Source organism: Parasteatoda tepidariorum, chromosome 6 (genome assembly GCF_043381705.1).
Source record: "Parasteatoda tepidariorum isolate YZ-2023 chromosome 6, CAS_Ptep_4.0, whole genome shotgun sequence".
Lineage (NCBI taxonomy): Eukaryota > Metazoa > Arthropoda > Arachnida > Araneae > Theridiidae > Parasteatoda > Parasteatoda tepidariorum.
Genome location: NC_092209.1, coordinates 2,090,789 through 2,118,643, shown reverse-complemented (window position 1 = coordinate 2,118,643; position 27,855 = coordinate 2,090,789). Strand labels below are relative to the sequence as shown.

At 28.1% G+C, this 27,855-nt stretch overlaps 1 protein-coding gene across 2 annotated transcripts; it reads right to left on the bottom strand.

Annotated features, from left to right (window-relative positions):
* LOC107447564 (lysophospholipid acyltransferase 6) lies at positions 1 to 27,855 on the bottom strand. Of its 2 annotated transcripts, none has more exons than XM_016062498.4 (12): positions 27,427 to 27,855; positions 22,966 to 23,111; positions 21,674 to 21,751; positions 15,308 to 15,400; positions 14,844 to 14,954; positions 10,554 to 10,689; positions 9,918 to 10,008; positions 8,313 to 8,414; positions 8,143 to 8,246; positions 6,948 to 7,145; positions 3,713 to 3,864; positions 1 to 700 (listed from the first exon to the last, which is right to left on the bottom strand). In XM_016062498.4, exons 1-12 carry the CDS (start codon positions 27,508 to 27,510, stop codon positions 583 to 585), a joined length of 1,413 nt encoding a protein of 470 aa, XP_015917984.1. In that variant the 5' UTR covers positions 27,511 to 27,855; the 3' UTR covers positions 1 to 582. The 2 variants fall into 2 exon arrangements, with proteins under 2 accessions (XP_015917984.1, XP_042905740.1); XM_043049806.2 differs by having other exon boundaries at positions 27,408 to 27,831.

Here is a 27,855-nt window from a genome sequence, read left to right as displayed (position 1 = left end):
TTTTCTTTTTCTTATTGACATTACTTGTATTTTCAACATCAGCATAGAGTCAGAAACTGTCATAAATGACCGAAAAAAAATGCATATTATTTACAAAAACATAACTTTATATGAGGAAAGAACTTTCATACTTGAGGTTAATTGTCCCATATAAAGATGCAGTTTTGAGTAAAATTAAAAAATAATATTTGAAGTTTATATTTAATTTGTTTGATATATTTGGATTTAAAATTAAAAAAATAATGCACAAAGAAAAAAATAAATAGCAAGACTTAAGAACTTTTCACACTTAAAATATGAATTTGGTGAGTAGCACTCCAAAAGCTGTTCAAATCTTGATAAAGTAAAATAAAATATGGAGTTAAAAGCTAGAAAAGAGCAAAAATATCTATCATACTGCTTCATGTGCTCCAACAGCATTTAAAAAATGACACTTGACATTAAATTTTGGTTTTCAAAAAATGTGTTCATTATCAAATGAGGGACTTCTAAAATATAATTGAGGGCACACATACAATTCCGTCAAAAAAGAGCGTGTAAAAAGGGAATGTCATAAAAATAAGTATATTTTATGGGGAAGATTTATTTATTGTGGATGGTCTTGCGACTGCTGAGAAGACTTGATCTGATGGGGGAGATGAGGTGAGGAAGGATGAAGATGCCGGTCAGAGCTAAGAGGTGGCCCGAAAAATAGAATTTCCTGAAAATCAGTAAGAACATTTACATGGATTATTGCCATAAAATAGTAGGAATCTCGATTATTCAATGTTATTGGGATCAGACCTACTTCAGATAAAGGAAATATAGTATACTCTCGATATCTCGAAAAACTGGTTGAGTCGACAAAATTATTTTCGGTATTGGCATTATATCTACACCCAATGTTAACTTGAATTCCTATGTCGAAGGGTTTCTTCTCAAAACCCTGCTATGTCACATTTTTCGAAATGGAAATCAAATTTTTTTACAGAAAAATCACAACAAGTTTATTGTAAACCAATTCTTTCATATTTAACACATAATTAATTTTGTCTTATAGTCAACTATCATTACATTCATATTTATCAGTAGTTATTCTTATGTTTCATGACTTCACTTTTTAGAGTAATACTTTTCTACTTTTTAAAACATATTCAGTACTGAACTTGTTATCTCGAACGCACGCTATATCAATATTTTTTTTAGCGTCCCTTCGACTTTGAGATATCGAGAGTGTACTGTATTTGGCCTTGAGAAGTATTGAGGCTGGGCAAAGGTATCACAGATCTTAATGCAAAATTTATTGCAAATCCCTTTTTCCACAAAAACACAAACAGGTATTATTTTTAATACACTGGTTCCGTTCAGGGCTAGAAAATTAAGAACAAAATTGCCTCCAAACTTAAGAACAATTTAAGGATGCTGATTGTATTGTATTGTAATGAGAGCAATTTGTATAATACCAACATGGATTCGCAGATATACAATCGGTAATAGTTTTAGTAGTTTCGGCATTTAAGTGATAAAAGAAACATTAAAAAAAAAACTCAAATTTTATTTTTCAAAGGTCATGTCTTTCTTGGTCTCTTTCTTTCCTTTTTTTTTTTTTACAAAAAAAAAAAAAAAAAAAAAAAAAAAAAAAAAAAAAAAAAAAAAAAAAAAAAAAAANAAAATAGTCTAAATTTGGAAAATCATTACCTAAGTCAAAGCAAATTATGAGGATTCTCGTGAAAAACATTAGAATATGATATAATAATGAAGAGGGATTAGAGTGATAAGAACTTTTTATATATTTCTCCCACATCGAATGCTTTTATGCCATCAAATCAGAGGCAGTTGTCTTTAATACTGGAAGTATATTAATATCCTATTTGACGCGGAATGAAGTTTTGTCAATCAGTTTTTTACTTACTTTGTTTCATGGCAAATTCTATATAAAAAAGAAAAAAAGAGAAGAAATTGTACATATTTAAATCTTAAAGTCTAATGAGAAAAAAAAAAAAAAAAACACTTGGGGACAGATGGTAGGGCCAAATTTATAATATCTTTAAAATTTTAATGCATATTCAAGCAATGTTAAAACAAAAGAGGGTTAGTTACAATGTGATAGTCACATTCTTGCCTGTTTATACTTCAGAAGAATAGACATTTCATAAAATACAACTGTTGCAGCATACGGTAATACTTCATTAAAAAAAATCAGTGTTGCCGCTTATGGATTTTAAATTTTTTTAAAATTATCATCATTAAAAGTTTCTACATCACAATGTGAGGTGCGTTGCTTACAGCATTGTTGCTAATGAGCATCCTACACTGTTATTTGAGAGGGAGTGGGGAAAAAACAAGCAAATTTAGATACTAACGTACAAATTTTGTCTAAGCAAGAAGACGTTGAAGCAGGCAATCTCATTCTTTAATTGCTGAGTTACATCATTACCTGATCATTTGGCAACAATTACAAAAATTAACAATGTTTACATTAAAATGTAATATTTATTTTATTGAACATAAAAATATTTTTCACATTTTTAATGAAAAACAGAAATTTTAGCATAAAAAAACAAATGGAAAAGAGATATTAATTTAGAAAACCTAATCTACTGATTTTCTCTCAAGACTGATTTCAGTTCCCAGGACTGACGAGTTGCATCCATGCAAACATAAGTAATAGTAACTACATTACACTTTACATGAAATTTTAAGAAATAAAATTTTCTTGGTATAAACCATTCATCTTATTAAAATGTTATAATCTACCAAAATAATATCTGATTTGCTAAAGACAAATAAAAAATCCCATATTTGAAAGATTAACACCCAATAAACATATTTTCAAACCATACTTCTGAAAATATAAAAAAAATACTTCATTCAGCTTTTGGAAACTATCACAGAAAACACTTTTTCATAGAAGAACACTTTCAGAAATTCAAGATCCCAAAAATTAAGGGGTTGCAGTAATCAGGTTGAGGGAGGTATTAAAAATAAAAGAGCAGACATACCACTCAGAATAAGAGCTAGTAACAAAAATTAAAACTTTCAAAATTACGAATTAAACTATAATGAAAATTATAGCTTAAAATAGTTATTACATTAAATAAAATATAGCTTATTTTATAAACATTTTAGGTTAATTCACTTTGAATTATAAAATTATTTCGTTAGTTGTTTCAAAAGCCGTGACTTAACAGAATCTCAATTGAAATTTGCTTTAATATTTTTAATTAAAAGAGTTTCACTAATTTTAGTAGCAATTAGACAATTCAAAAAATTAGCCTGTGAGTCATAATAAAATTTTAGTGTATAATGAATTGCAAATTGGATTAAAATCATTTTAAATAAACAGGGCAAAGGGAACAATTTAAATTTTTGAAACAATTTATCTTCATATAAGATTTGATTTCATTTTCTAAAAATAGTAAATAAGTATATGGCATCCAATTAATCCGTTTAAAATTTTATGACAAGAAAGTTTAAGTTTTTTTAAAATTTTTACATAATATTATTTAAGAATCAGAAAAAATCAGAAACGAAACATCAGGCAGGAAACATTGGATTAGATACTTAAACTGTTTTTTATATAATCTCTGGATTGTCCTCGAGTTACTTTAAATTTAACTTAAATTTACTCAGGGTTTAGTTTAATTAACTAATTATTATTAACTAGTTAATACTAATTAATTAAAAATGTAAAATTCCGTAAAAAAGTGGCCTTTCTGAAAGCAGGACTTACTTGTAGACTGCAAGGGATGCATGATATTCCAGAAGAATGAAGGGAAAGACAATGTAGGCCAGGGCAATTCTGGTTGTAACGCAGGTTATGACATCATATAGCCTAGACAGGGATCGTTTGCTTTGGAATAATGGCCGAACACTCCTTCGTATCTGAAAAAAAAAATCAATATTGATACACGGTCTTACATTTCTGAATTTTCCTTCACTAAATTGTGCCTGAAAATTTCTTCATTATTATACGCATTCATTTGGTGTTTATGTTTTTATCATAATTTAAAAAAGTTCTGAAACAAGCAAGGAAATAAATTCATATGATTTTTCAATTTGTAATAAATAATTTTTTTTAAACAGGAAGATTTTGAAGAACATAAAGCCCTTTGGGGAGATTTTTGTATTGCTCTACATGTGTCAAGAATTTTCCTAAATGGAGTAACATGACTTGCAAAAAACTAAAAAGAAAAAAGAACAAGGCTAATTTGAACGGTGTAGCTCGTAGCCACATATTTTACATATTTCTTGAAGTACATATTTCACATATATACAAGTAAGAAGTACATATTTTACATTACAATACATATTTTTTGAAGTATAAAAACCTTTGATGCCATAACAATTGTAGTGGGTGCAAACAGGTATTGTGAGTATCTCAAACATTTAAGAATACCTCTAGTACTTATTGTAGAAAATATAAAACTAAATTTTTTTAAACAAAATATAATTGAAAAACATATTTTTTAATTTCCTGTTTAATATTAGTACACAAAACAAAAATTAAGTATTAAAAGAATTCATAAAAAATATAAGAACAAAAAAAATCTATTATAAGAGAATATTAAACTCGTAGAGATTATTATCTTTTTAAGATCCAAAGCAAAATTTCATTCCTGATTTTTACTGAACGCTTAGTGAAAGCACGTTTTCACTATATATCAGTAAGTAGCCAAATTATGTAAGAAAAATGTTTTCCATGTAGAGAATAAAGAAATAAGCAAATTCATAAATTAATTAGCAAATCAATGAATTAGTAATTTAATGAATAATCACATTGAATATTGAGTTAATTAATGAATGAGTAAATCAATAAACGGATCAGAATTTCACTTAAAAAAGTGAATCAGCAGGTAAATCATTAATTCCGGCCAGCAAACTGATGAATCAGTGAAGCATCAAATTAATGTATCAACAAACAAAAGAAAAATTTATGTAAATACACAAGTGAATGGATAAATAAATGAACAAGAGAACAAGATGGACTAAAAAACCACTAAAAGTAAATTAGCAGGCTGATTAATAAAAGAAAGAACAAATCATTGAAACATTGAATCAGAACATCAATAAAATTTAAAAACAAAAAACAAGTCATTGTATTAACAGATTAGCAAATTAATGAATCAGCAGGTCTAAGAATTAGTGATTAGTTAATTTGTTGTAACAGTGATTCACTGATTTCTCTAATCTTTCATAGCATAGCTGAATTTATTTGCTGATTCTTCCTTTTACTTATTCATGAGTTTGCTAATTGGTTAGATTGGTTCCCATTTCGATTTTTTAATTAATTGATTTTCTAATTAGTTGATTTATAGATTTTATCATTCATTGATTATTAATGTGGGTTACTAGCTAATGCCAGATGAGCTCTTAAAACCTGTAGCAAGAACAAATTTTAACTGAAAGTTAAACTCGGTTAGAGGTTGGGCAGCTCTGAAGAGCAGGGCACATCGAACAGACACTAAATCATGACTAGCGGAAAAACTTTATAGCTGAAACAAAGTTTAACTGACAGAAATATCTTGTAATTCTCTGGTCTTAATGCAGTGTTGCCCTAAATGCTCAAATCTTTGAGCAGAATAGATCTCACAATCACAAAGTCTCCTCCTCAAGATGACAAAGAGAATCAGATTCAATACCCATTATGTCTCTTGAAAGTATAAAGGTGTCCAGTGAGAGTTCTTCCTCACACTGGTCCTGTTAAGCTTAAGAAGCTATGGCAGTCACAATTTAGCTTGTCTCTGATTGTCCGAGGTGCCCCATTGTTCATGGGCAATATTGCCATAAAACTTGAAAATACATGCTCTGAAGGATGCAGGAGAAATTTCCAAAGCTGATACAGGGCACGGGAAAATTGCATTCTAACTTGGAAAATAAAATTCTTGTTTTTTCTCGAAATCTGTAGTTACAATAGCAGATGCTTTTACAAGAAATCTGTGAGTATTAATGGATTTTGGCTATTTACTGTAACATCTATGTCTAGCAATCTTCTGTACTTGTCTAACAACTGTTACCATGTGGGACGATAAATACTCAGAAAAAGAAATTCCTGTAGACTGACTGTATTGAATTTTTCTGTTTTTAATGACTGGTGATCCATATTTTATTATTAATTTTTTTAGTAATGCTTTATTCTTCAAATTAAAATACATTATAAAAGCACTAATATGTGCGATTAGAGTAGAAAATTATCTACTTTTTTACACTTCATTACAAAGCCAATATTAACTGTAACATCTATGTCTAGCAATCTTCTGTACTTGTCTAACAACTGTTACCATGTGGGACGATAAATACTCAGAAAAAGAAATTCCTGTAGACTGACTGTATTGAATTTTTCTGTTTTTAATGACAGGTGATCCATATTTTATTATTAATTTTTTTAGTAATGCTTAATTCTTCAAATTAAAATACATTATAAATGCACTAATATGTGCGATTAGAGTAGAAAATTATCTACTTTTTTACAATTCATTACAAAGCCAATATTAACTGTAACATCTATGTCTAGCAATCTTCTGTACTTGTCTAACAACTGTTACCATGTGGGACGATAAATACTCAGAAAAAGAAATTCCTGTAGACTGACTGTATTGAATTTTTCTGTTTTTAATGACTGGTGATCCATATTTTATTATTAATTTTTTTAGTAATGCTTAATTCTTCAAATTAAAATACATTATAAAAGCACTAATATATGCGATTAGAGTAGAAAATTATCTACTTTTTTACAATTCATTACAAAGTCAATAATTTAAGGAAAATATTGGACTTTAACAAGCTTCAAACATAAATTTATTCATTTTCCTAACTTTTTAGGTATTTCAATTAAGTTCCCGGACATTTCCTGTTCTACTTCATTGTTTTATTTCTTTAAATATTCGAAATATAATGCAAAATAATAATAATGCAATTAATAATTTTTTTTTGAAAAGAAAAAGTTGTAATTTAAAAAGGATACTTACAGATCTTGCAGCAAGAGTGAAGATTGCTCCACCAAGAAAGGTGATATAGTATCCTGGATAGAATCCATGCCACAATGCTGAGAGGAGGTAAGTCCAGACTGTTTTGTGTGAAGGGGCACGATCATATGCAATGTATCTCAACCACATTTGAGTAGATTTATTCCACGTCTCAAGGGTTTCACGAAAATTCAAAGAGAGCTAAAAAAACAAAATCTGTCTCTAGTTAACTACAATATATACAATGATTAAACTGCATATTGCAGTACTAAAAACATTACATGAGAGTCATTTTTTTAAAAATTTAATGATGTTTCAATTTCACTTAAAATCACTTCATTTCACAAATGTTTTAGTAAATAAAAAGGTAAGCTAACTTTTTGTTTTAACATGTGAATTTTTTTTATAATTGTTTTAAACAATTACATAACACAATAAAGACTAAAAAAGAAAACAATAAGTTTTATTAACTACGCATAAGCTGGAAGTACATAGAAACCAAAATATAAGTTAAAAATACACTAATTTTTTAAAGAGAAGACAAATTCTTAATAAATAAAATATTTAAAATTAAAAAAAAAAAAAAACTAAAACAGAAAATAAAATAAGGAAAAGATATAACCTTGTCTTCAGTACACATTGTTATAACCACAAGAAAGTGTGCTTTCAAATATTGTATTAATATACCCAATGCTATATATATATATATATATATAGATACACATATTAATTTTCTTCGACCAAATATGTTTTTTAATTTTATTTTGTACGATTCAAGCTATAAGCACAACTTTAAATATTTTTCTTCTTCGCGAAATTTGTTAACTGTCAAATTTGTATTTTACTTTTGAAGCACATTTTATTTTGCTACACGGCGGTAAGTTTGGTTTCTGCTTTCTTTTATTTCATTCTCTTTTTCAACTGAATTTTTTAGTGATATCGACACATTACAAAGAATAATTTTTATCTTAGGATAATTATTCTTTATTCAGAAATATCGCAATAAATTATAACAACAGACGTGTCCTGAGGAAGACTTTTGCTTTTCCCCATAAATTCTATTTTATATTATTTTATTATTTGTGTATATATATACACGCACACATATATAACACACACACGCATATATATATATATGTATGCATTTAACATTTTTCTTAAATAACAACTGAGAGAATGGAAAAAGAATATGATGTACCTCAAATCTTATTATGTCAACATTTGACATAAGATCCCACTTGGAATGACCGTCTGCTGTGTAACCATTAAAACCCATACCAGAGGCATTGCATACAGCTTCACCTAAATAAGAAAATAATTCAGCAAAAGGTTCTTTGATTAAGTAAGTTCAAGAGTAATGTTCCTTACCAAAAAGCCATGCATGATAATACTTAGATCTCACTACTGAAGTTGACAAAATGAGGTACATCAATTTGGAGTACCATGGAGTGAAATTTAGGAACTTTGGATCTAGAATGAAAAAAGGGACTAAAGTATGTGCGATGTAAATAGACTATCTAAGCATATTTTAATGAAAAAAAAAAAAACAACAACCTTCTTTAAAAATACTTGTCCCCCCCCCCCGCATTTAAGTCTTTTTCATGACGTGCTAACTTTCCTAACTTGCTATCAGTAATCAAAAGTATAACAGTACAGAAATATACACAGTATTGAAGAATACGTAGGTATAGAATATTAATAAAATTACGCACGAGTGAACAATTCAGGGGTGATTGTGGGCCCAACTCAAAAATCCTGAAAATTTTTGAGTAAAATCATTAATGACGCATTTCAAAAAATTAATGTCTTAATGAATTTAAATCATTAATATTTTCAAAACATGAAATTATAAATAAATAATATGCAGCATAATTTAAATGAAAGAGATGCCAAGTATAAATTCTAGTTCTAATATTTTTAAATATAATAAACAAGAATTTTTCATCATAAAAGTGATCAATGATTTCTTGAAACTTCTGAACCTTAGTTTTCCAGATCCCGATTTGCAAAATATCCGGAAATCCAGATTTTTTCTGGAGCACAATCATCTCTGACTATTAAATAAATAAAAGTAACACTTAGATAAAGGTACTGAACTAAAAATTATACATTATTAAAAAAATTATATCTTATTGCTTGCTTTTTTATCATCCTGCATTTGAACCACTAAAAATTTTGCTCACATCTCAGATTTAAGCATAGGTTTTTATATATTTTTGCCTTTCTATAAGGAGAAAAGATTAAGTTTTAGACCAGCTAGTTGGAAGGGTGAAATATGAGATCTCTTTGCTTTTTTATTTCTTGTCTCTCAGATCCTTTGTTTTTTAGTTACTTTTTTAGAATTGTTCAAGGAGTAGAAATTTTTTTTTTTGGTGATTAGTTGCAAACAACAAAATTTCATTACTCTAGCTAATTTAGAGGGAAAAAAGCATATTTCAAACAGATTATTACAGCAATTTTCTCTTGGCAGCCAAAATTATTTAATGTGTAATTATAAAAAAATAGGGGTTTTTATTCTGTTTTTATTTTTTTTATTANAACAAAATTTCATTACTCTAGCTAATTTAGAGGGAAAAAAGCATATTTCAAACAGATTATTACAGCAATTTTCTCTTGGCAGCCAAAATTATTTATTTTAATATATATGGTTAGATTCAAGAATTATTTAATGTGTAATTATAAAAAAATAGAGGTTTTTATTCTGTTTTTATTTTTTTTATTATATAATTTTTTAAAAAGTATTTTTACACCTACATTTTTTTTGTTATTATTATTTTACTATTATTTGATAAATTTAAAGGGTTTAGAATATTTATTTGAGAAATTGCTTTTCATTATGATGGCGTCAAAGGATTTGTGCAATTTCAAGAGCGTTGGCAGGATAATGCCAAAGTACTGTACTTTCTTATAAAGGAACTTCTAAGATTTAATTTGAATTATCGTTTCCAAAGAATAATAGTTTCTTCAACATACCTTGTAAATAAGTGATAGGGAAGAATGGTACAATGGTGACTAAAAAGAGGGCACAGAAAATGCTCACCAGCACTTTGCGTAGCACAATCATCTAGGGAGGAACAATCATTAGAACAATTAAAATAAGTGAGTGTTGAGGGAACATAATACATAGCTGCCAACATGGATAGGGAAAAATCCAGTAGATTTTACAAAATATAAATTTCTCGATAAGTACTAAAAATTGTTCTAAATATTTTATACCTAGGGAATTTTAGTTTTTTTTTTATAATCATCAAAATAAAAAAACTGCAATATTTTCCAGTTATCATTGACATTGAATGCACTTGAAATGTTATGTATTAAGTTTACTTGTAATTTTGAATAGTAATACGTATTTAATTCATCAAAAATAATTAACTGATTTGTAAAAATGAAACTTGCCTTTTTATGTACTATTAACACTTATTTAAATATTCGAGAAAGCAATAATCTGCACAAAATTTTTATTTCAATAGGGATTTTTTTAAAATGTACAAAAACCTAGCGAATTTTTACTAAACCAGTAGACCAGGTGTAACTGGCAAAATCCAGTAGTCCACTGGAAAATCTATTACAGTTGGCTGCTATTATAATAGGAGGATGTCTGGTACTCACATTTGGACTAGTGTTTTTGACACACGTTTTTCCTTCTACAAAGTCAAGGTAGTCATTATAAAAGATGAGTGGACCACACATGAGGGCTTGAAAATGGAAGATGTAACTGTAATACTCAAGTACTGTTGGCACATGCCTGAAACATAGCAGCAACTTTTGTTGGCACATTCATTATATTAACATTCAAACATGGCAATTCACAAAAGATTTGAATTATCACCTTTTGCACAGTAAAAAATATTTATAAAAAAATAATTATAAAACAAAAAAAAGTGGATCTATCCGAACTACTTCTAACCAATCAAAATTTGTATAAATTATAAGTTAACAAAAGAAGTTAGAAGGTTTTTAGTTATAACAGTAATTTTAAAAAGGCTTTCATTTTGGCACCAATAAGCATCTCAAGGTCAATTAACATCTATCTTTCTGACTTGTTTATGTAGGGAAAAAAAATGAAACCAAATTAGCTTCAGAGAAAATATTCTCAAAAAATTCTGTTTAATTCAGAAATGCTCCATATTTCTTTTGTTTACAATAGTTCAACAGTGAGGGATGAAATGGTGACATTTCAGGAAGCTGATCATGAAATTAAAAAAAATTCCAATGCAGTTGCTATCATGCCAAATTATTTATATTCTATCAAATCTTTTCTACAATAAAATCTTTTTCCCACAAGGAAACATTCCCTAACTAAACTCACAGAATTCAGTGACATTTTTACAGATATTAAAACTTATAGATTAACCATATCCAAAAAATTAGCAGCTAAATTGCATTAAGAAGAGAGTAAAATAATACTGAATATTGGGTTAGGCTTACCAAAATCATACAATTATAAATACTTGGACATTTTTCATAACATGGTTTTTTTAGACAGCTTTATAACCCTCCTTGCGCAGCCGGCCCAATCTAAGGTTAACGACTACTAATGTTCAATGCCGTAGCCTTTTAATTTAGAGCCTAATATCGTGAAGGACTTTTTGAGGGAACTTTGGTGAGATAGGTTGCGTGTATTAACTTCTGCATTTTTAGGTAGGTCAATCGTATACATTCCATTCATTTGAAATTCAGTTCAGTTCGTTATACTTCAGGAAGAAGATTAAAAAAATACATTGATGACACAATGAAGTTTACAGGTTTGTCAGATCACTAACTTTGGTACTTGAACCTAGTATGTTGTGTACACCACAGAACTAACCTGCATTTGTTTCACATGGAGTGGTAAACCACAAAACCCCCCCATGCTTAGCCTAATGGCAAGGAGACTCTAACTCATGATCAGTCTATTGTGGTAGACGCGAGCCGGGAGTGGAATTCCTATCAACGAGCCATTGCTGGGATTCGAACCCGGTCCACCGCATTGGAAGACAAAAGCTCTATTTCCTGAGCAAACACGGATCTTTACTATTAATTCCAGATTACTTTTTACTGGTATTTGTATTGAGAGCACTTTTTAAAAGTACAATTTTTAAAGTGTGATTCATACACGTTTAAATGCTTCGCACCTTGCATCCACAAACCTTATAAAAATATATTTTTAAATGTCACATAATTTATGCATTTTTTTCCTAGAATTACTGTTTTGAACAGCCTGTAGTGTGCAATGCTTATTATTTATTATTTTTTTACTGTTGTGCTAGTGTCCAACAATCTCCTCTTTTGTTTCAAATGAAATATTAAACATTTCTTCAGTTTCCTCCTCCTCCTCCCCACCTACGAATATTTCATCAAATTTCTATTCTATTATCGAAATCCAAAATGTTTTCTAAATCATTGTTCAGCGTTTCGCAAATAGATTCAGTTTTCATAAAATGGTTCAGTGTTTTATTCTTTAAAACTTATTTCAGTTTCCGTAAAATCTTGAATAGAAAAGTCATGATACAACATTCACAATATTAACATGCAGCGACATTACTATTTTAAATGTTCACAAAGATTTATTATTTTTTTTTAAAAAGAGTTTTTAAAAAGATAAACAATTCCACATGCAATATTTTTTAACATAAAAATGAAAAAAAAGCGCCTTGTTAGTCTGTGTAACTGATATGAAAGAAATAATACCATGCGTGATTAACTTAAAAAAATGTATACAAGTTTTTTTAAAATGGGTCAAACAAAATGGCAGAAAACTATAGTCTTTTGCTTATACTTTTTATAAATTGTAGTAGAAAAAGTGCTATGGAACATTAAATGTATATTTTAGAATGCAAAATCACTCTCCAACAAATTTAAAATGATGTGATAAAATAATTATTTCAGAAGTTTTGGTTTTTCAAGGTTTTCTCGACATGCAAGGTTGCATTTGGCGTTAAAAATGTCCATTTTTATTAATTTTTGTTGTAGTTTTACCATTGTAATTAAGCAACTAATTTTCCGGCTATGAATTTTAAATCAGTTCTTCTAATATTTGTAAAATTTTTATTGAATTTCAAAACTTTAACTTGGGAATGTTGTCTTGTTAGGGTTAGAACACACTAGAGCTGTGATCAATTTATCAATATAGAATATCTTTTATGTGAAATTAGAAAAACCTTAAAAGTTTGCTTAAAGTTAGTTTTAACTTAGAATAGTCGTTTTTAATACCTCTTGGACAGCAAATTTTAAAATTTCTAAAGCGTCAATTAAAACAGAATTATAACATTTAAAACCAATTACTAGGCAAATTATGGAACCTTTGCTTAACCATGATGATATGCCGAGTTCGGATTCCTTTCAGTTGTGCAATGCACAAAAAAGAAGAAGAAAAGGATTACTCTGAATAGCTTTTGATCTAATTATTGGATCTTCATGTTCTACGGCTGAATCTTAATAGTTTGAGGGGGTGACTGAAAATAAGCTAATTAATAAATGATATTTTGAGATAATCATCTGTAATAAATGATATTACAGATGATATTTTGAGTTACAAAATCAGATACAAAAGTGTACTTTTTCTAAATAAACATACTTTTTTTCCAACTGATTTGGATACCTGACCCTCAAAATATAGGGGTAGACGCAATCTGGGAAATAGGAGCTCAATAGTTTGGTCAGAAAGTGATCCAAAGCTTGGACTCTTTAATGTTAATTTTACTTTTTGCATACTTCGCTATCAGTGGAGAACTTTTCAAGCGAATTCAAAATTCTTGCACACAGTTATAAAATTCATTTATCTGATGATAAATCCATGAAGAAATAAATTTTAGTAAATATTTATTATTTTATTTAGTAAGGGTAAAAATTTTTTTTTATTTGTAAGGTATAAAATTTTTCCCACTTTTTTAAAGTATCTCAATTTCACATCACAAAATGCAAAATTTGATCAAAATTGGTTGAATAGTTCCTTAGGAAACGAATTTTAAAAAAGCGGTATATTTAAAATTCAATTTCTCAGGAACTATTCAACCAATTTCGCTCAAATTTTGTACTTTGCCTTGTAAAATTATATACTTTATAATTATGTAAAAATTTACATACTTTACTAAAGTTTTTAGACTCTTATCAAATAAAATGATAAAAAATAGTACATATTTACTAATATTTTTTTTTTTTTTGCATGGAATTAGCTTTGGATAAACAAATGTTATAATTGCATGCAAAATTTTTTAAATTCCCTTAAAAAGTTCTCGCGATATGGCGAAATAAGCAAAAATAAATAAATAATAATAATAAATACAATTAACAATAGGAAGTCCAAACTTAGGAACATTCTTCAGACCAAACTATTGGGATTATATTTTCCAGATTGCGACTATCCCCTACATTTCGTGGGTCAGACATCCGTATCTGTCGAAAAAAAAAGTTATGTTTATTCAGAGAAAATACATTTCTATATTCAATTTTGTAACTTAAAATATCGTCGAATTAGCATATTTTAGGTAAGTACCTCGAACCATTAAGATTGAATCTTTGAAGGTGAAGATTCGATCATTAGATCAAAAGTTATTCAGGGTGGGTTTTTTTATTAGCAGACTGTACACTTTACTTCATTATTAAAAATTTGTATTTATTAATTTTATTTTGAAAAGATAAATCTTTGATGAGCATATATAAAGCTCCACACTTCCATTTTAAGGATAAAAAGTTATTTCTAATATAATAATTGTCTCATTTTATTATTATATTATCTACAATTTATCGTTCGTTATTATTTATATACATCTTCTATCGTTGCCCGAGAAAATGATTTGGATTGAAATGACAAAACGTTGGTGAGCTTCTTATCCTGGACACAGATCGTAAAGCATAGCTCAGAAATTAGAAACAGTTCAAAATTCAAGAAAAGAGATATTTGAGTAAATAACTGCAAACCTGACGGCACGTCTCTTCTGTTCTGGAGAGAGGTTTCCATCACTCTCTGTGAGGCCATCGTGAAGACTGAAAGCGAGGCTGCTCACTTTTTGTGTACTGATCATTAATGGCCTGAAAAAAAAAATACAAATGGAACTAAAATTGAAAGTATGGTTTCCAACTTTTAAATAAATAATTTGACGGCATACAGAAAAATAATTGAGTTTTATTTGGTGCTAAAAAAATACAAAATTACTTTTTTACCAACTCAATAATTTATTTTTCTCAAATTTTAAATATAAGATGCACATCTCATGTCAGTCCACACGAAAAACATAAAATTCTTTACATTTTCTTTTTCTCAGCATCGTGTCAGGCAGTGTGTTCGAGTCGAAAAATTTTGTTGTGCGACGTAAAGTTTGGAGAAAGTTAGAAATATATAGCATTAATTGCATTTTAACGAAGTAAATAAAAAACTTCCTTACCCAGTAACGTCTACTGTCCAGCCACCATAATCATAGGTGAGGCGCATCAGGTGCATGACTGATAAATAGACAAGAGAGGCACATAGCACTATTCTATAGAAAGAATTAAAATTTCTTAAACTTTTACTATTGATTTATAACAAAGGTTAAACTTTGTACCATTAAACACTAGATCAAATAAGAAATAATTAAGATTAATATTTAAGACATTCAGTTAGTTTTTACAACCATATAAAGCATTTTCAAAATTGAAGGATTTCTTTGGTAAAATAAATTAAGTAATAATACCCTAGTTTAACAAGAATGGAACTCTATCATGTAAAGAAAGATAATAAAACAAAGGGATAAAATAAATATTAAAAAGAGTTTAAAAATTATTGCATTGTTGACAATAAAAACATTCCAAAACATAATAGGATTAATGATCAAAGCCACCTCCATCATTTTTCCCACAGATAAAACTGTTCTAAAAAGTCATTTTCCTACATTTGGTCTAGGTCAGTAGCAGGGTTGTCAAGTTTTTGACAATTGACAGCTTTATCCGGTTTTAATCGAGGTTTTATCCATCATGTCAAAAAACACTTTTTGATATAGATTTTGACAAGAGTCGAAAACCCAAAATTTTAGTGAAAAGATAATTATTAGATATTACAAATAGGAAGTATTTATAAATAAACATACCAATAAAATTACAAGTGATTAATCCCTTATATTCCAGAATTATTTTGATATTTAACTCTCTCTTTGTTTTGATAATTACTGTCAAATATCCAAAGTTTGGGGCAGAAAATATTAAATAATCATCAATAAAAATGAAGAAAAAAATCAGCTTAATAAACGCATACAATTACACGAATTATTATTTTTATTTTTTTTAAGTTCTCTGTACTTTAAGTTTATTTAATTTTATTTGAATAAGCCTGAAATTCGAAACAATTCTTTATACTTTCAATTGATGTTGAGCTACATAGTTTAGAAAGTAGCTGTACTAAAGCTATCATAACATAATAAAAAAAAAGGGAAATAGGAAATTTATTCTAATACTGTACTAAATATTAATCGTAATTTAATTAAATCCTTGAAATGATTGATTGAAAAACTCTTATTTAAACAAACATCTATAATTTTTATAAATAGTTTACAAATCAGTGAAAAAATTATATATTAATCTAATTTATATTTGTTCACTAACATTGGAAATATTCATACATATAAGCAATATTACAGAAAATTCTCAGAGTCAAATAATTTCTATGAACTAAGTTTCTTTTTGGATCAAAAAATTTCCCCAAAATTTCAGCTTCTTTTCAGAACAATAACTTTTTCAAAATATTCTTAGAAAATTAAGTTTATATAAGAAAAAAACTGATCATTTGATTTGATACATTTCTTGAACAAACGAGCGAATGTGTTATAAAATAAATCAAAATATATAGAAATAGTAATAATTTATTAAAATAAAGGCCCCACTTATTAATTTAATAAATTCAAACTAATAAATACATCAATTGACATGTTTTTTTTAACAAGAAAAAGTTTTGCAAAGCAACCTATTGTTAACAAAATTTTGTAGGAATTTTTTTAAACAAAAATTTTCCAACTGCTGCCTGAATTTCCTCCAAAGGTTTGTTTGAGTGGCCAGACATGTCCTGCTCCGCTGAATATAATTCATAATGACAAATATTAAGAATCAATGAAAAAAATTGTATGATGAGATCAGACAATTATTGGCAAACACTTTAATTTTACTTAATAAAAAAATATGTGTGAATTGTAACTTAAAAGAATTAAAATCAATATTTTGATTGATAATGATCAACAACTCATAGAACCTATAATATAAACTGAATAGTTATAATATGGGTCTGAAAGTATTAAGATAACCATTAGAAAAAGCAATTAATAGTTTCAATGATTTTGACAGCATTTTTTTATGTGACATATAATATAAATCATAGTTATAGAAGTATATAATTCAAGCATTGTGCATGATTTAGTATCTAATAAAATGTTTCCTATGCCAAAAAAGAAACATGCCCTAGGTTTTCAATGGATTTTGATAGCTTAACACATTCTTTGACAAATGTCAAAAACTAGTTTTGAATGTCAAAAATCCTACCCTGGTCAGTAGTCACCTTTAGTCATACCGGAATTTCTATGTCCAGCATTCCTGACAGTGGGTTTTTTACGGGGTAAATCAGTCAAGCCTGAACCCAACCTGGAGTACCAGCGTTACTCTTAGTCTGGTGCTCACCAGAGACTTGTCTCACATGGGTGACCTTGCTCAGCATAGCTAACTGGGTCCTTGATATGCACAAGCCCATTTACCTCGGTAAAGGTGAGGCATTTGGAGCAACAGGATTCCCCGTAGGCGCTGAAAACAATGCTTGGCTTCAGCCCCACTAATGGCTAAATATGCAATGTAAAAATTAGGGGAAAATTCCACATTATTACGTTAATTAATGTTCATTCTTCTTAGTAAGATTCTAAAGAGAGTGGTAATTTTATAAAGATTTACAGGCATTTATTCATAAAATAGTAGTGACTGTTTAATCATATAAGGAGATTTTAAAGCAAAAAATTGGAATAGAAGAAACCTATGAAGAAGTAATAAGGAAACACAGTCTTCACTCACAATGTAATGATAATGGAAGAATAGTAATTACTATGGCATCTGCTAATAATACTTGTTTGCCTAACTTAAACTTGAACTTGTTTAACTTAACTTGTTAAAGAAACTTGGTATATTCCAGGAACTAATTAGAATAACCAAATCGAGCCTCAAGATGATGGGCAGATAGTGATTCTGATTACTTTCTGATTTTATTCAGCCTGCGTCACAGAATTTCAAATGTAACACATTCAAAAAGATTTTACTGGATCTCGAGCAACTAAAAGACAATAAAAGACAGGTGATAGATTGATATGTTCCTAACTAGAACTAAAAAAAAAGGTGATATTATTCAAAATGAAAGGAAGTTTTTAATAGAAAACCATACATCATAACAAAGTGTTGGAAAAGAGGCAACAAATAGGATGTAACACTACTACAGTGTTATAGCAGAGCAAATAAAATAGAATATGATTGTTGTTAAAACTACATGTAGGAAAAAGGCATTTCTAGAATCAAACACCTTTTGGACAATAATAATATAAACTTTTTCAAAGAGGCTAGTAACTGTGTCAGGGATTTTCAGCCTAAACCAATGAATTGTAAAGATAGAAATAGAACACATTGGTGGAATTTATCAAAATTTCTTACTCTGACTAATGTGAAGAGAATATTACACATAGCTGCTAACATGGATAGGAAAAAAATCCAGTAGATTTTGCAAAATAATATAAATTTCATGATAATTGTTGCATAATGTACTAAATATTTTACATATAGGCAATTTCATGGATTTTTATAGTCATCCAAATAGAAAGACTGCAATATTTTTGAGTTATGGTTGACATAAAATGTACTTGAGATGCTATATATTACATTTACTCAGAACTTTGAATACAAATAAGCATTCAATTCATCAAAGATAGTTCAAAGACACTTTTAATTAATTTAAAAATGGAGATAGAACAAAAGAAAAGTTTTAAACTAAATTTATGAATGAGGCTTGATTCACTATATATTAGTAATATTTATTTAAATATTCACATATCTGCCCTAAAATTCTACTTAAAAAGGGATTTATATAGAGAACTTAAAAATTTTACGAAACTTTCTAACATGTACAAAAACTATTTTTATTAAACCGGTACACAAGGAGAAACTGGCAAAATTCAGTAGTCGGCTGGAAAATCCAGTATAGTTGATAGCTATGATTACATACCAGAGTTTAGTGAAGGAAACATCTTTTGATTAATTTTTGTTAAACAAAAGTCAGTGATAGTGATGAAATAAGTGTAAAATAGATGCAGGAATAAATGTATGAATTAATATTTACAATCTGGAGGAGTCACTACTTTTTATTTTGGAACTTGATTATATAATTCCTCAACTGGAAAACAAAAACTAACAGATATTTTATAAATAAATAAATAAAAAATAAAGCTGTAATGTTATTTTTTTAAAAAGAAAAAAATTGAAAAAAATATCTTAAAGCAAAATTTTAAAGCTAAAAATAACATTTTCTGGAAAAAGACATTAAAAGAGACTATACCAGAAACACCTTCAAAAATGCAGTGGTATCCAGGGGTCTGTCCAGGACAAATGTCCTATCATTCAGCGGTACCTTCACAAAATACTTTTAAAAAAGCAAATTCTAAGAGTCTTCTCCATGCCTCTTAAAATTTTGTTTTTGAATCCCCGTAAAAAACGATAAATCTTGGGTTAACAGCCCAATTTGATTTGTAATGGAAACCTCCCAAGAATTACTATTATGTGACGTAGAAGAGATCGCTTTTCACCCGGTTTGTTAGAAGAGCACTTTTCCACCCTATGCCTGGATCCCAAAACGCCTCAGGAGAAAAAAAGCTAGCCGCTCCGTTCCTTAATTGAGGTGGAAGAAAAGGCTCTAGTACAATGTTCCGCGTTCTCATCGTAATCTATGGGAAAAAGAAGCTTACCTGCCAATTGTTTTCTACAAATAGGTAGCACTAGTTTGGTCAGATAGTGCAATGTGGTAAGCTTAACTGGTCGTTGGAATGGATACAATTTTAAGCCCAAAATTTTACAATAACAAAATTGTTTTTAAATATATAGGGGAAAATGTATATAAATTTACCAGTCTTAAATGATATTTATTTGCAGTGACAATTTTTGAAAATATTTTCTTACTTTACCATATTTTTATGATGCTTTTTAAATATATAGTAAAGTCCTGAATATCCGAGTTTCTGCTTTAACCGAGCTATCAAAAGTTTCCAAGGATTTTTTTTGCACAAGTTTATTTTTAATACTACCTCTGAAATGATTCTGAATATTTTCCTTCAAACACTCAAGAAAACAAAATCCAAGAATTTGACCGGATGAAAAGATTGTCATTATCGTCAATAATGAAAATGAATCTAGCAAAGATGATAAAGACAGAGACGATGAAAATCAACAAATAAAAATCTGCCATACAGATGGACTAAAAGCTATCGAAAGTGTTATTGAATATATGGAACAATAAGAAGAGGCGACACTAGCTTTCCTGTTATTGCAAAAAAATGGCAAAACATTGCTGCAGAAAAGAGCCAAAGTAATGCAAAACAAAAAATGATGAAGGATTTTTTTAAATACAAACTCTTTGATTATAATACGAATTTTTGCACTGGTATAAATTTTGTATTTGTTAAGTATATTACATTTATACATGCTTTTTTACTTTTCTTTTTTATACTCCTTGGCTTAACCGGGTTTTTGGGTTATCCGAGTTAGTCGCGGTTCAAATTAACTTGGATAATCGGGATCCTACTGTAATTTTCTCAAAAGTACATCTAAATTTTCACAAAATAAGAAAATTATTAGAAGGGAGACAAAAAATTTGAGGTTATAAAGCTCTGTGATTGTTGACTGCTTTCATATGAAAGTATTTTATTAGTAAGCGAGACCTAAGTGAAGTTCAATGATTGTGGTGTTGATCTATAAATACAACAGTGCAAAAACATTATTAACTTGCCAGTCACAAAGATAATGGTGCTTCACAAGTAAAGGAATTAACAAGAGAAATAAAATTTTCCTTGCCATTTCAGAAAAAAAGTTTGGCAATATTTAGTTGATGTCTGTGTTTTGAAAAATTTCGAGAGATTTTCAGTTTGATGTCAGAGGGCGGGAAGTGAAGCCTGAAATCGGAAACCTTTCAAAAAATGCAGCAGAATTGCATATGAGAATGCAAGATTCTATCCCAAAGAATCCAGTTTAGTGCATGTGGACGTTGAAATAATTCATATCCAACAGTAATCCATTTGTATGCTGAAATTGATTGTGGTTGAATGAATTGTGAAAATATTAAATGGAACAGTGAGAAAACAATGCTTTATGCATACTTCATGGCAACAATTGACATGGTAAAGAAAAAAAAAATGATTTTGGAGAGAAAACCAAGCATTTTTAACAAACACTCAATGATAGAAAGCCCCTTTAACGGCTTTTAAAAACAAAAATAAGCATTTTTAAAAATGCTACACACCATGCATTAATTATTGAAACAGTTATTGTGAATAGTCCATTTATAATATAAACTATTTTGGGAAGGATCCATTTAAACAATACATTTTTTTTTGTAAAGTATCCATATTTCTTCTAAAATGACCACATATAAATAACATGATCTATAATCATCATGCAATATATAATATTGAAATAAAAAAAAAAATGCAGCAACAAGGCAAATGCAATTCACAAAAAGTTCTCAAACATGAAGAAAAAAAATTAAATCTTACCTATGCATCAGTTGAGGACTAACATAATTCATAATTAAATAACAGAAAGTTGACTGTACTACTAAGTGAGAGATCATACTGCAAGAAAAACAAAATTAATCACAACAGGTCTTTTTAATATCTATTATCTAAATAAATCGATAAATAAATAAAAATTACTATCCGAGCACTGAATGTTTTTATTGGACAAAATTGAAATAATTTGAGTTTTTTTCTTGAAAAATTATTACAAATCATTAGTTTTATTTACTTTCATTTCAAAACAAAAGGGAAATACAAGCTATATGCAAATTGTAATAGATAGATATTAAATGCATTTTATCTTTTAAGATACTTTTTCCTCCATAAACTTAAGAAAAGTTTAATTTTTGATTTTTATTTCCTTGACAATTTCTTTTTTGTTCATAACAAACTTCTGATGACAGAATACTATTCAATCAGAGGAGGCAAAAACTATCATTTATTTATTTACTTTTTTACATATGCAGTATATGATATACAAATCAAAGTTTTGTTAAAATATATTAGTAATGCTTAATTAATGCTTAAAAATAACGCTATAACTTAAGCACTTAACATTTTTTTTAAAAATTAAAATGGTTATAATTATAATCATTACCAACCAAAAACTGAAAATTTAAATATTATAATCGTTTTTAATTTCTTATTTCAGCTCAATATTTTCATATATTTGTAAAGACTAAGACCTGATTTGTCAATTAGATCTCAAATGAATTACTTTTGGCAGAACAAGTCTTTTATTCAGTCTTTATTACACAAATTTAATAAGTTTCAAAAGCACTTGTATTGCCTTTTTATTTACTTTTTTAAACATTAATAACTTATATACATTACTTTCTCATTATTATTCTGAATAAAACCTTCAATATTAACGAAATCAAAACTTTAAGAGTATAAATCATAGATGGCTCAAAATTTGGGATTCCCTCTTTTGCAGATAAGATTAAGTCTTTGATGCCTCAAATCTTGACATATGCTTTGCACTTGTATCTTTAAGCGAGGAAAATTTCTGTTACAGGTCATTCTTATAAAGTATTAATACAAACAAAATCAGATGAATATAGAACTAATTGGTTCCAATTGTACAAGGTTCCCTGTACACAATAATGAATTCAGAGTTATTTTTTGTAAAACAATAAGCTATGATAACAGTATTTAAACTATAGAATATTAATAACCGCATAATAGATGAAGTTAGGAACTTGATTACTTTTAAGTAAAAAGCATGTCAACTGCAAAACTAAATTTATAAATTGTAAAAGTATACTTACTATCCAAAACAAAAATAGCCCAATCCAGCACCTATAGCTAGAGCAACAACATGCCGAATTTCCGTAGATACTTTTTGAGGAGAAAATACCCTTCGGTAAATAAAGGCAAAGATCAGAGCAGTAAATTGGCAGACTAAGAAGTTCACCTAAAAAATAAAGATAAAAAAAAAAAATTATTTCAAATTTTCTGTGTAGCATTAGGGGCAGGGTTTGAAAAAACCAGGGGAAAATTGGGTTTTATTTGAAAAAAAACCGGGGGAAAATTGGTTTTTTTCATTTCGTGTTCATAAACTAAGTTTTAGTGCATAAATATTTTTATAAAAAAGTGTTGTATAAGCTTAAAAACAGAAGTAAATCTAAAGTTATCTTAATTTTGTTATATGTATTTTATATTAAGTTTAAATAACACATTATCACTAATACATATTTCAATTTTCTCTACTGCTAAGTACATAACGCCTCACAATTTTTAACTTAAGCATTATAAAATATAAATGCAGTAATAAAAAAGGAGCAAGTTTACTAATCTTTTTGTTTTCACACACATTTACTATATTTATTAAACACACACGCACACACACACACATATATATATATATATGCAGCGGTCTGTCTAGGTTTTTCTGAGAGGTACCTATTTTGTGAAAATTTAGACATAATTTGCGAAAAATTAAAAATTATATTGAAAAATCAACACAAAAATATGGTAAAAATATTAATTTATCTTCTTTTAAGGGATACAAAAATAAAATTTTAAGAAAAAGTATTTCGTGAAACTATCGTTTTTCGTAAAGTTGAATTTGTGAAGGTACCGCTAAATGGTAGTAAATTAGGCCTGGGCAGACCCCTGATATATATATATATACATACACATATTTCCTATTATAAAATTTAAATCAGTAAATAATTTTTTTCAAATAAATGACTCTAGGAAAATGATTTCATATTTAGATAAATAATTTTGAAGAGTTTTAACTTATATATTTAAAGCTAGAAAAATAAAACTGTTTAAATTTGTTAATTTATCACTTAGTATAAAGGAATTTTTTTTTTCAATTTTCTTTTCAATTTTTTTAAATGTAGGAATTAATAATAATAACCTTTTTATTAATATATAAAGCATGCGAATATATTTTAAAATTGTTCTTTTCAGACTATATTATTTAAATTTTGATAATACAGTAGGGAACCGATTATCCGGAACGGTCGGGACCATCGCTATTCCGGATAACTGATTTTTCCGGTTTTCTGAATCGCTACAAAAAGCCGTTTTTTTTATTGTTAAACCCAACTGAAAAAAAAAATTTTTTTTGGAAATAATCTTAAAAATAAGAAAAAAAGCTGAAGTAATACACTAATGATTATTTCCAAACTATGGTAAGGTAAAATCGTTAAAAAAAGAAAGAAAAATCGTAAAATCTTATGAGGAAAAAAAACTTTTTTTAAAAAAATGGCGAGAAAATTTATTGAATTTCGTTCCGGTTTTCTGATTTCCGGATAACGGGTTCTGTACTGTATTCAATTTCATTAAAATATTACTTTTTGAAAAACCCACTTAAATCTTTCAATATTACTATAAAATTATAGATTCGAGTTTCCTTTACTTTTCAAATATAAAAAATTTAATCATATCAATCATGCAACTCTATTTGACAAATTTATGATGCACAATAAATTATATAAAATTAAATGTGCATCAATAAGTATTAATCAAAACATTTATATTTTTTATGAAAAAAACCACTCATCGTTTTAAGTGGGTTTTTTCAAGATGGGCACCCAATAACACCCGGGCGGGTTTTTTCAAAGTGGGCCCACTTGGCGAACCCTGATCAGGGGTGAGTGAGAGCCCAACTCAAAAATCCTGAAAATTTCTCTAATAAAATCATTAATTACGTATTGCAAAAAATTAATGTCTTTATAAATTTAAATCATTAATATTTTCAAAACATGAAATTCTAAATAAATTATATGCAGCATAATTTAAATGAATAATTATGCACAAGTTTACTTTTATCTCTAATAACATTTATTTTTCTACTAGAAAAAATATTTACTAATGAGAAAGATGCCAAGTAAAAATTCGAGTTCTAATATTTCTAAATAAAACATAAATTTTTTTTAATGCATAAATGTGATCAATAATTTCTTGAAACTTTTCGATCTTGGATTTCCGGATAGCGTTTACCGAAAAATCCGGATTTATTCCGGAGCACAATTATTTCTGTAGCATATACACTTGATTATTGGTCCCATCTAGATCGGTGTATGAAAGTAAAATTACAGTAATAATTTCAATTTACATATTTTAAATAGCACAACTTAGTTATGTATTAATTTTTATGTGTTACGCATTAAATAAACTTAAACAAATCTTAAATTTATAATATTTCATTTAAAAAATTGTGAGAAATTAATTTTTATTTACATAATATTATTCTATGAATTAATTTTATGAATATAAATTGATCAATCAATTATTTACAAAAAAAAACAAAATTATCATTTAATATCAATAAGAATTAGCACACAATGCTTGTAAGAGTAGAAACATTTTCTTGGAATACTACATTTGGATTTTAAACTTAGGGCTACTGGGTACTTCCACAGTAACTCNCTGTTGTCACAACTGCTACAATAGTTCAGATTAATTATCCACTTAATTTATTAAGAAATAATTGAAAAAATTTTTTTATGGTCATGTCACTGTTTATATGGAATTGCCCTACTTGGAAAACTTAGTTTGCTTTGAATCGTCTCCCCCCCCCCAGGAAGGGTTTATTCGATTAACAAAACAATAATGAAGATAAACAAAATTGTGAAGGGTCTGATTAAAAGATAAATTATTTTGTGAAGGGTTCGTTTTTATGGAGATATTTAGTGAAGAGTTTGTTAACGGACTCAAACTTCTTCTAAACAGACCCCTGATTTAAATCTGCAGTTCCCAATATTTTTCGATAATGGAACCTTGAATTTTCAATCTTCTTAAACAAAGTTTATAAGCAATATGAATATAGGTTCTAACCAAAAAAGGGAGACTAACAATTATTTAATGTGAAGAATGAAATAGTTAATACTATGAATTCGTTCTTAGTGTATGCAAGTACGGATAAATAATAGGGGGAAAAAATATGGCTTCTAAAAAAGTTGAGAATCAGAGAACGATAATCCTTTATTCTTAAATTCAGTTATTTTATTCAAAATTTAAAAGCTTGATGAGAAATACTTAATTTTTATAAATGCATACCCTTTTCACAATTTATTCAACATATTGTAAATAAAAAAAGTGTATTTTTTCTTTTTTCAAAATTCTGCTATTTTTTTCCATTGAAAATTAACTTAATTTCTTAAAAATATCCAAAACATTACATCAATGTACGATTTTGCGGTCAATTTGCAAAAATTATTCTCGCCATATTTCTTGCGAAAAATTATAATTATATAAACTTTTTTACCATTGTAAATATTTAAACTTACAAACACAGAACAAATATACCACATTGAAATACATGATTTTGCTCAGACTTCAAAAATCAACTTTTAATAATTATTTCATTTTTGGCAATACATTAAAAATAAAAATTTAACAAAATAATTAAAAACACATATCATACTAAAATTACTTAAGGGTAAATAAACCAATTCAAGGGTGATTGTGGCTTCACGAAAAAAAGTAACAATTTGAGCAGGAAAAATTATATGTATTCTGAGTTTAGAAAATTCTCAATTATAATTTTTGCCTGACTGCAAGTTCGAATACCGTTCAGCAAGGCATGAATGTTTCTCTTTGTATGTTGTCCTCTGTTATGTGTGGCTCACCCTATAAAACTGGTATCTGTGGCGTGGGTAATATTGCTCGCCTCTGTGACTTTGGTCACACAAAACACTTTCGGCATCTTTTACAACGAAGAATGATAAGTTCAGTGCATGTTGTTAAAAAAAAGTTGTGGCATTTAATAATTTGAAGAAGGATGTGCATGGCACTGAATTACAGATCAAAATAATAATTTGAAAACTATTAGTGCATTATTAAGGAAGATAATTAAATTAATATTTTTTCCCCATCTCAATTCTTTAAGCAGCTTGTGAAAATTAGCACATAAAACTAATGTAGTACATTGTTTTTTTTTAATTGTAACTGCTTTAAAGTGTTAAGTCAGAGATCTAATTAACAAGTCCTATATTTCAGTCTTATAAGTAGCTGAAATGATTCACTTTCAGATCTAGTAAGTATGGTAATCCACTGATTTGAAATTTATGAATGGGTGCCATGATACATGAAGAAAGAGGGGAGATAGATAGTGGGATAAGGAGGAGAGGATAAATGTAAACATTCTAAATCATTTAGTTGTTATCGCAGCTGTACTCGCATTTTTAAGGCGCAATTCATTTGCATGAAAACATAAACAGATATAAATGTAAGCAACTTATAGTAATTATACTTCGTCTGGAATATCATACTTGATCAAGCGGCAAGCGCGTAAGATCGGCAAGCCATGCAAATGATTTAGTCCCACAATAAAATCCTCCTTCAGCGGCAGCCATCACAGCAGATATCCTAGAGACAACAAAATTTGTCTCTGGTAATTTAAGAAGTATGGTATCTATGGGAAAATCTCATCTTATCTGATCATTTTGAAGTCAAACTTTGATAATGGAAACAGAACACGGATATATCTAATGAGATTAATTAATTAGAGTAGCTAATCAACTTGGGTAGAAGCAAATACATGAAGTCTGAATAAAATCCAATATTTTTTTATTTTCCGTAAAACGTAATAAATAGTCTAACATATAGAGTCTAATAAATCTTTTTTGACAGCCGAAATATAAAAACAATTTTTCATAAGTGTCATGTTGCCACTTGTTGCTTATTTCCAAAACGAAACT

Bases quoted from the DNA above. Each gene is read 5' to 3' on its own strand.
- LOC107447564 (XM_016062498.4), bottom strand. From the start codon at position 27,510: ATGGCTGCCGCTGAAGGAGGATTTTATTGTGGGACTAAATCATTTGCA. The intron at 8,415-9,917 runs GTATGTTGAAGA...TTTTCATTCTAG, and splicing joins CCCTATCACTTATTTACAAG to ATCCAAAGTTCCTAAATTTC. The intron at 701-3,712 runs GTAAGTCCTGCT...ACTGATTTTCAG, and splicing joins GCATCCCTTGCAGTCTACAA to GAAATTCTATTTTTCGGGCC.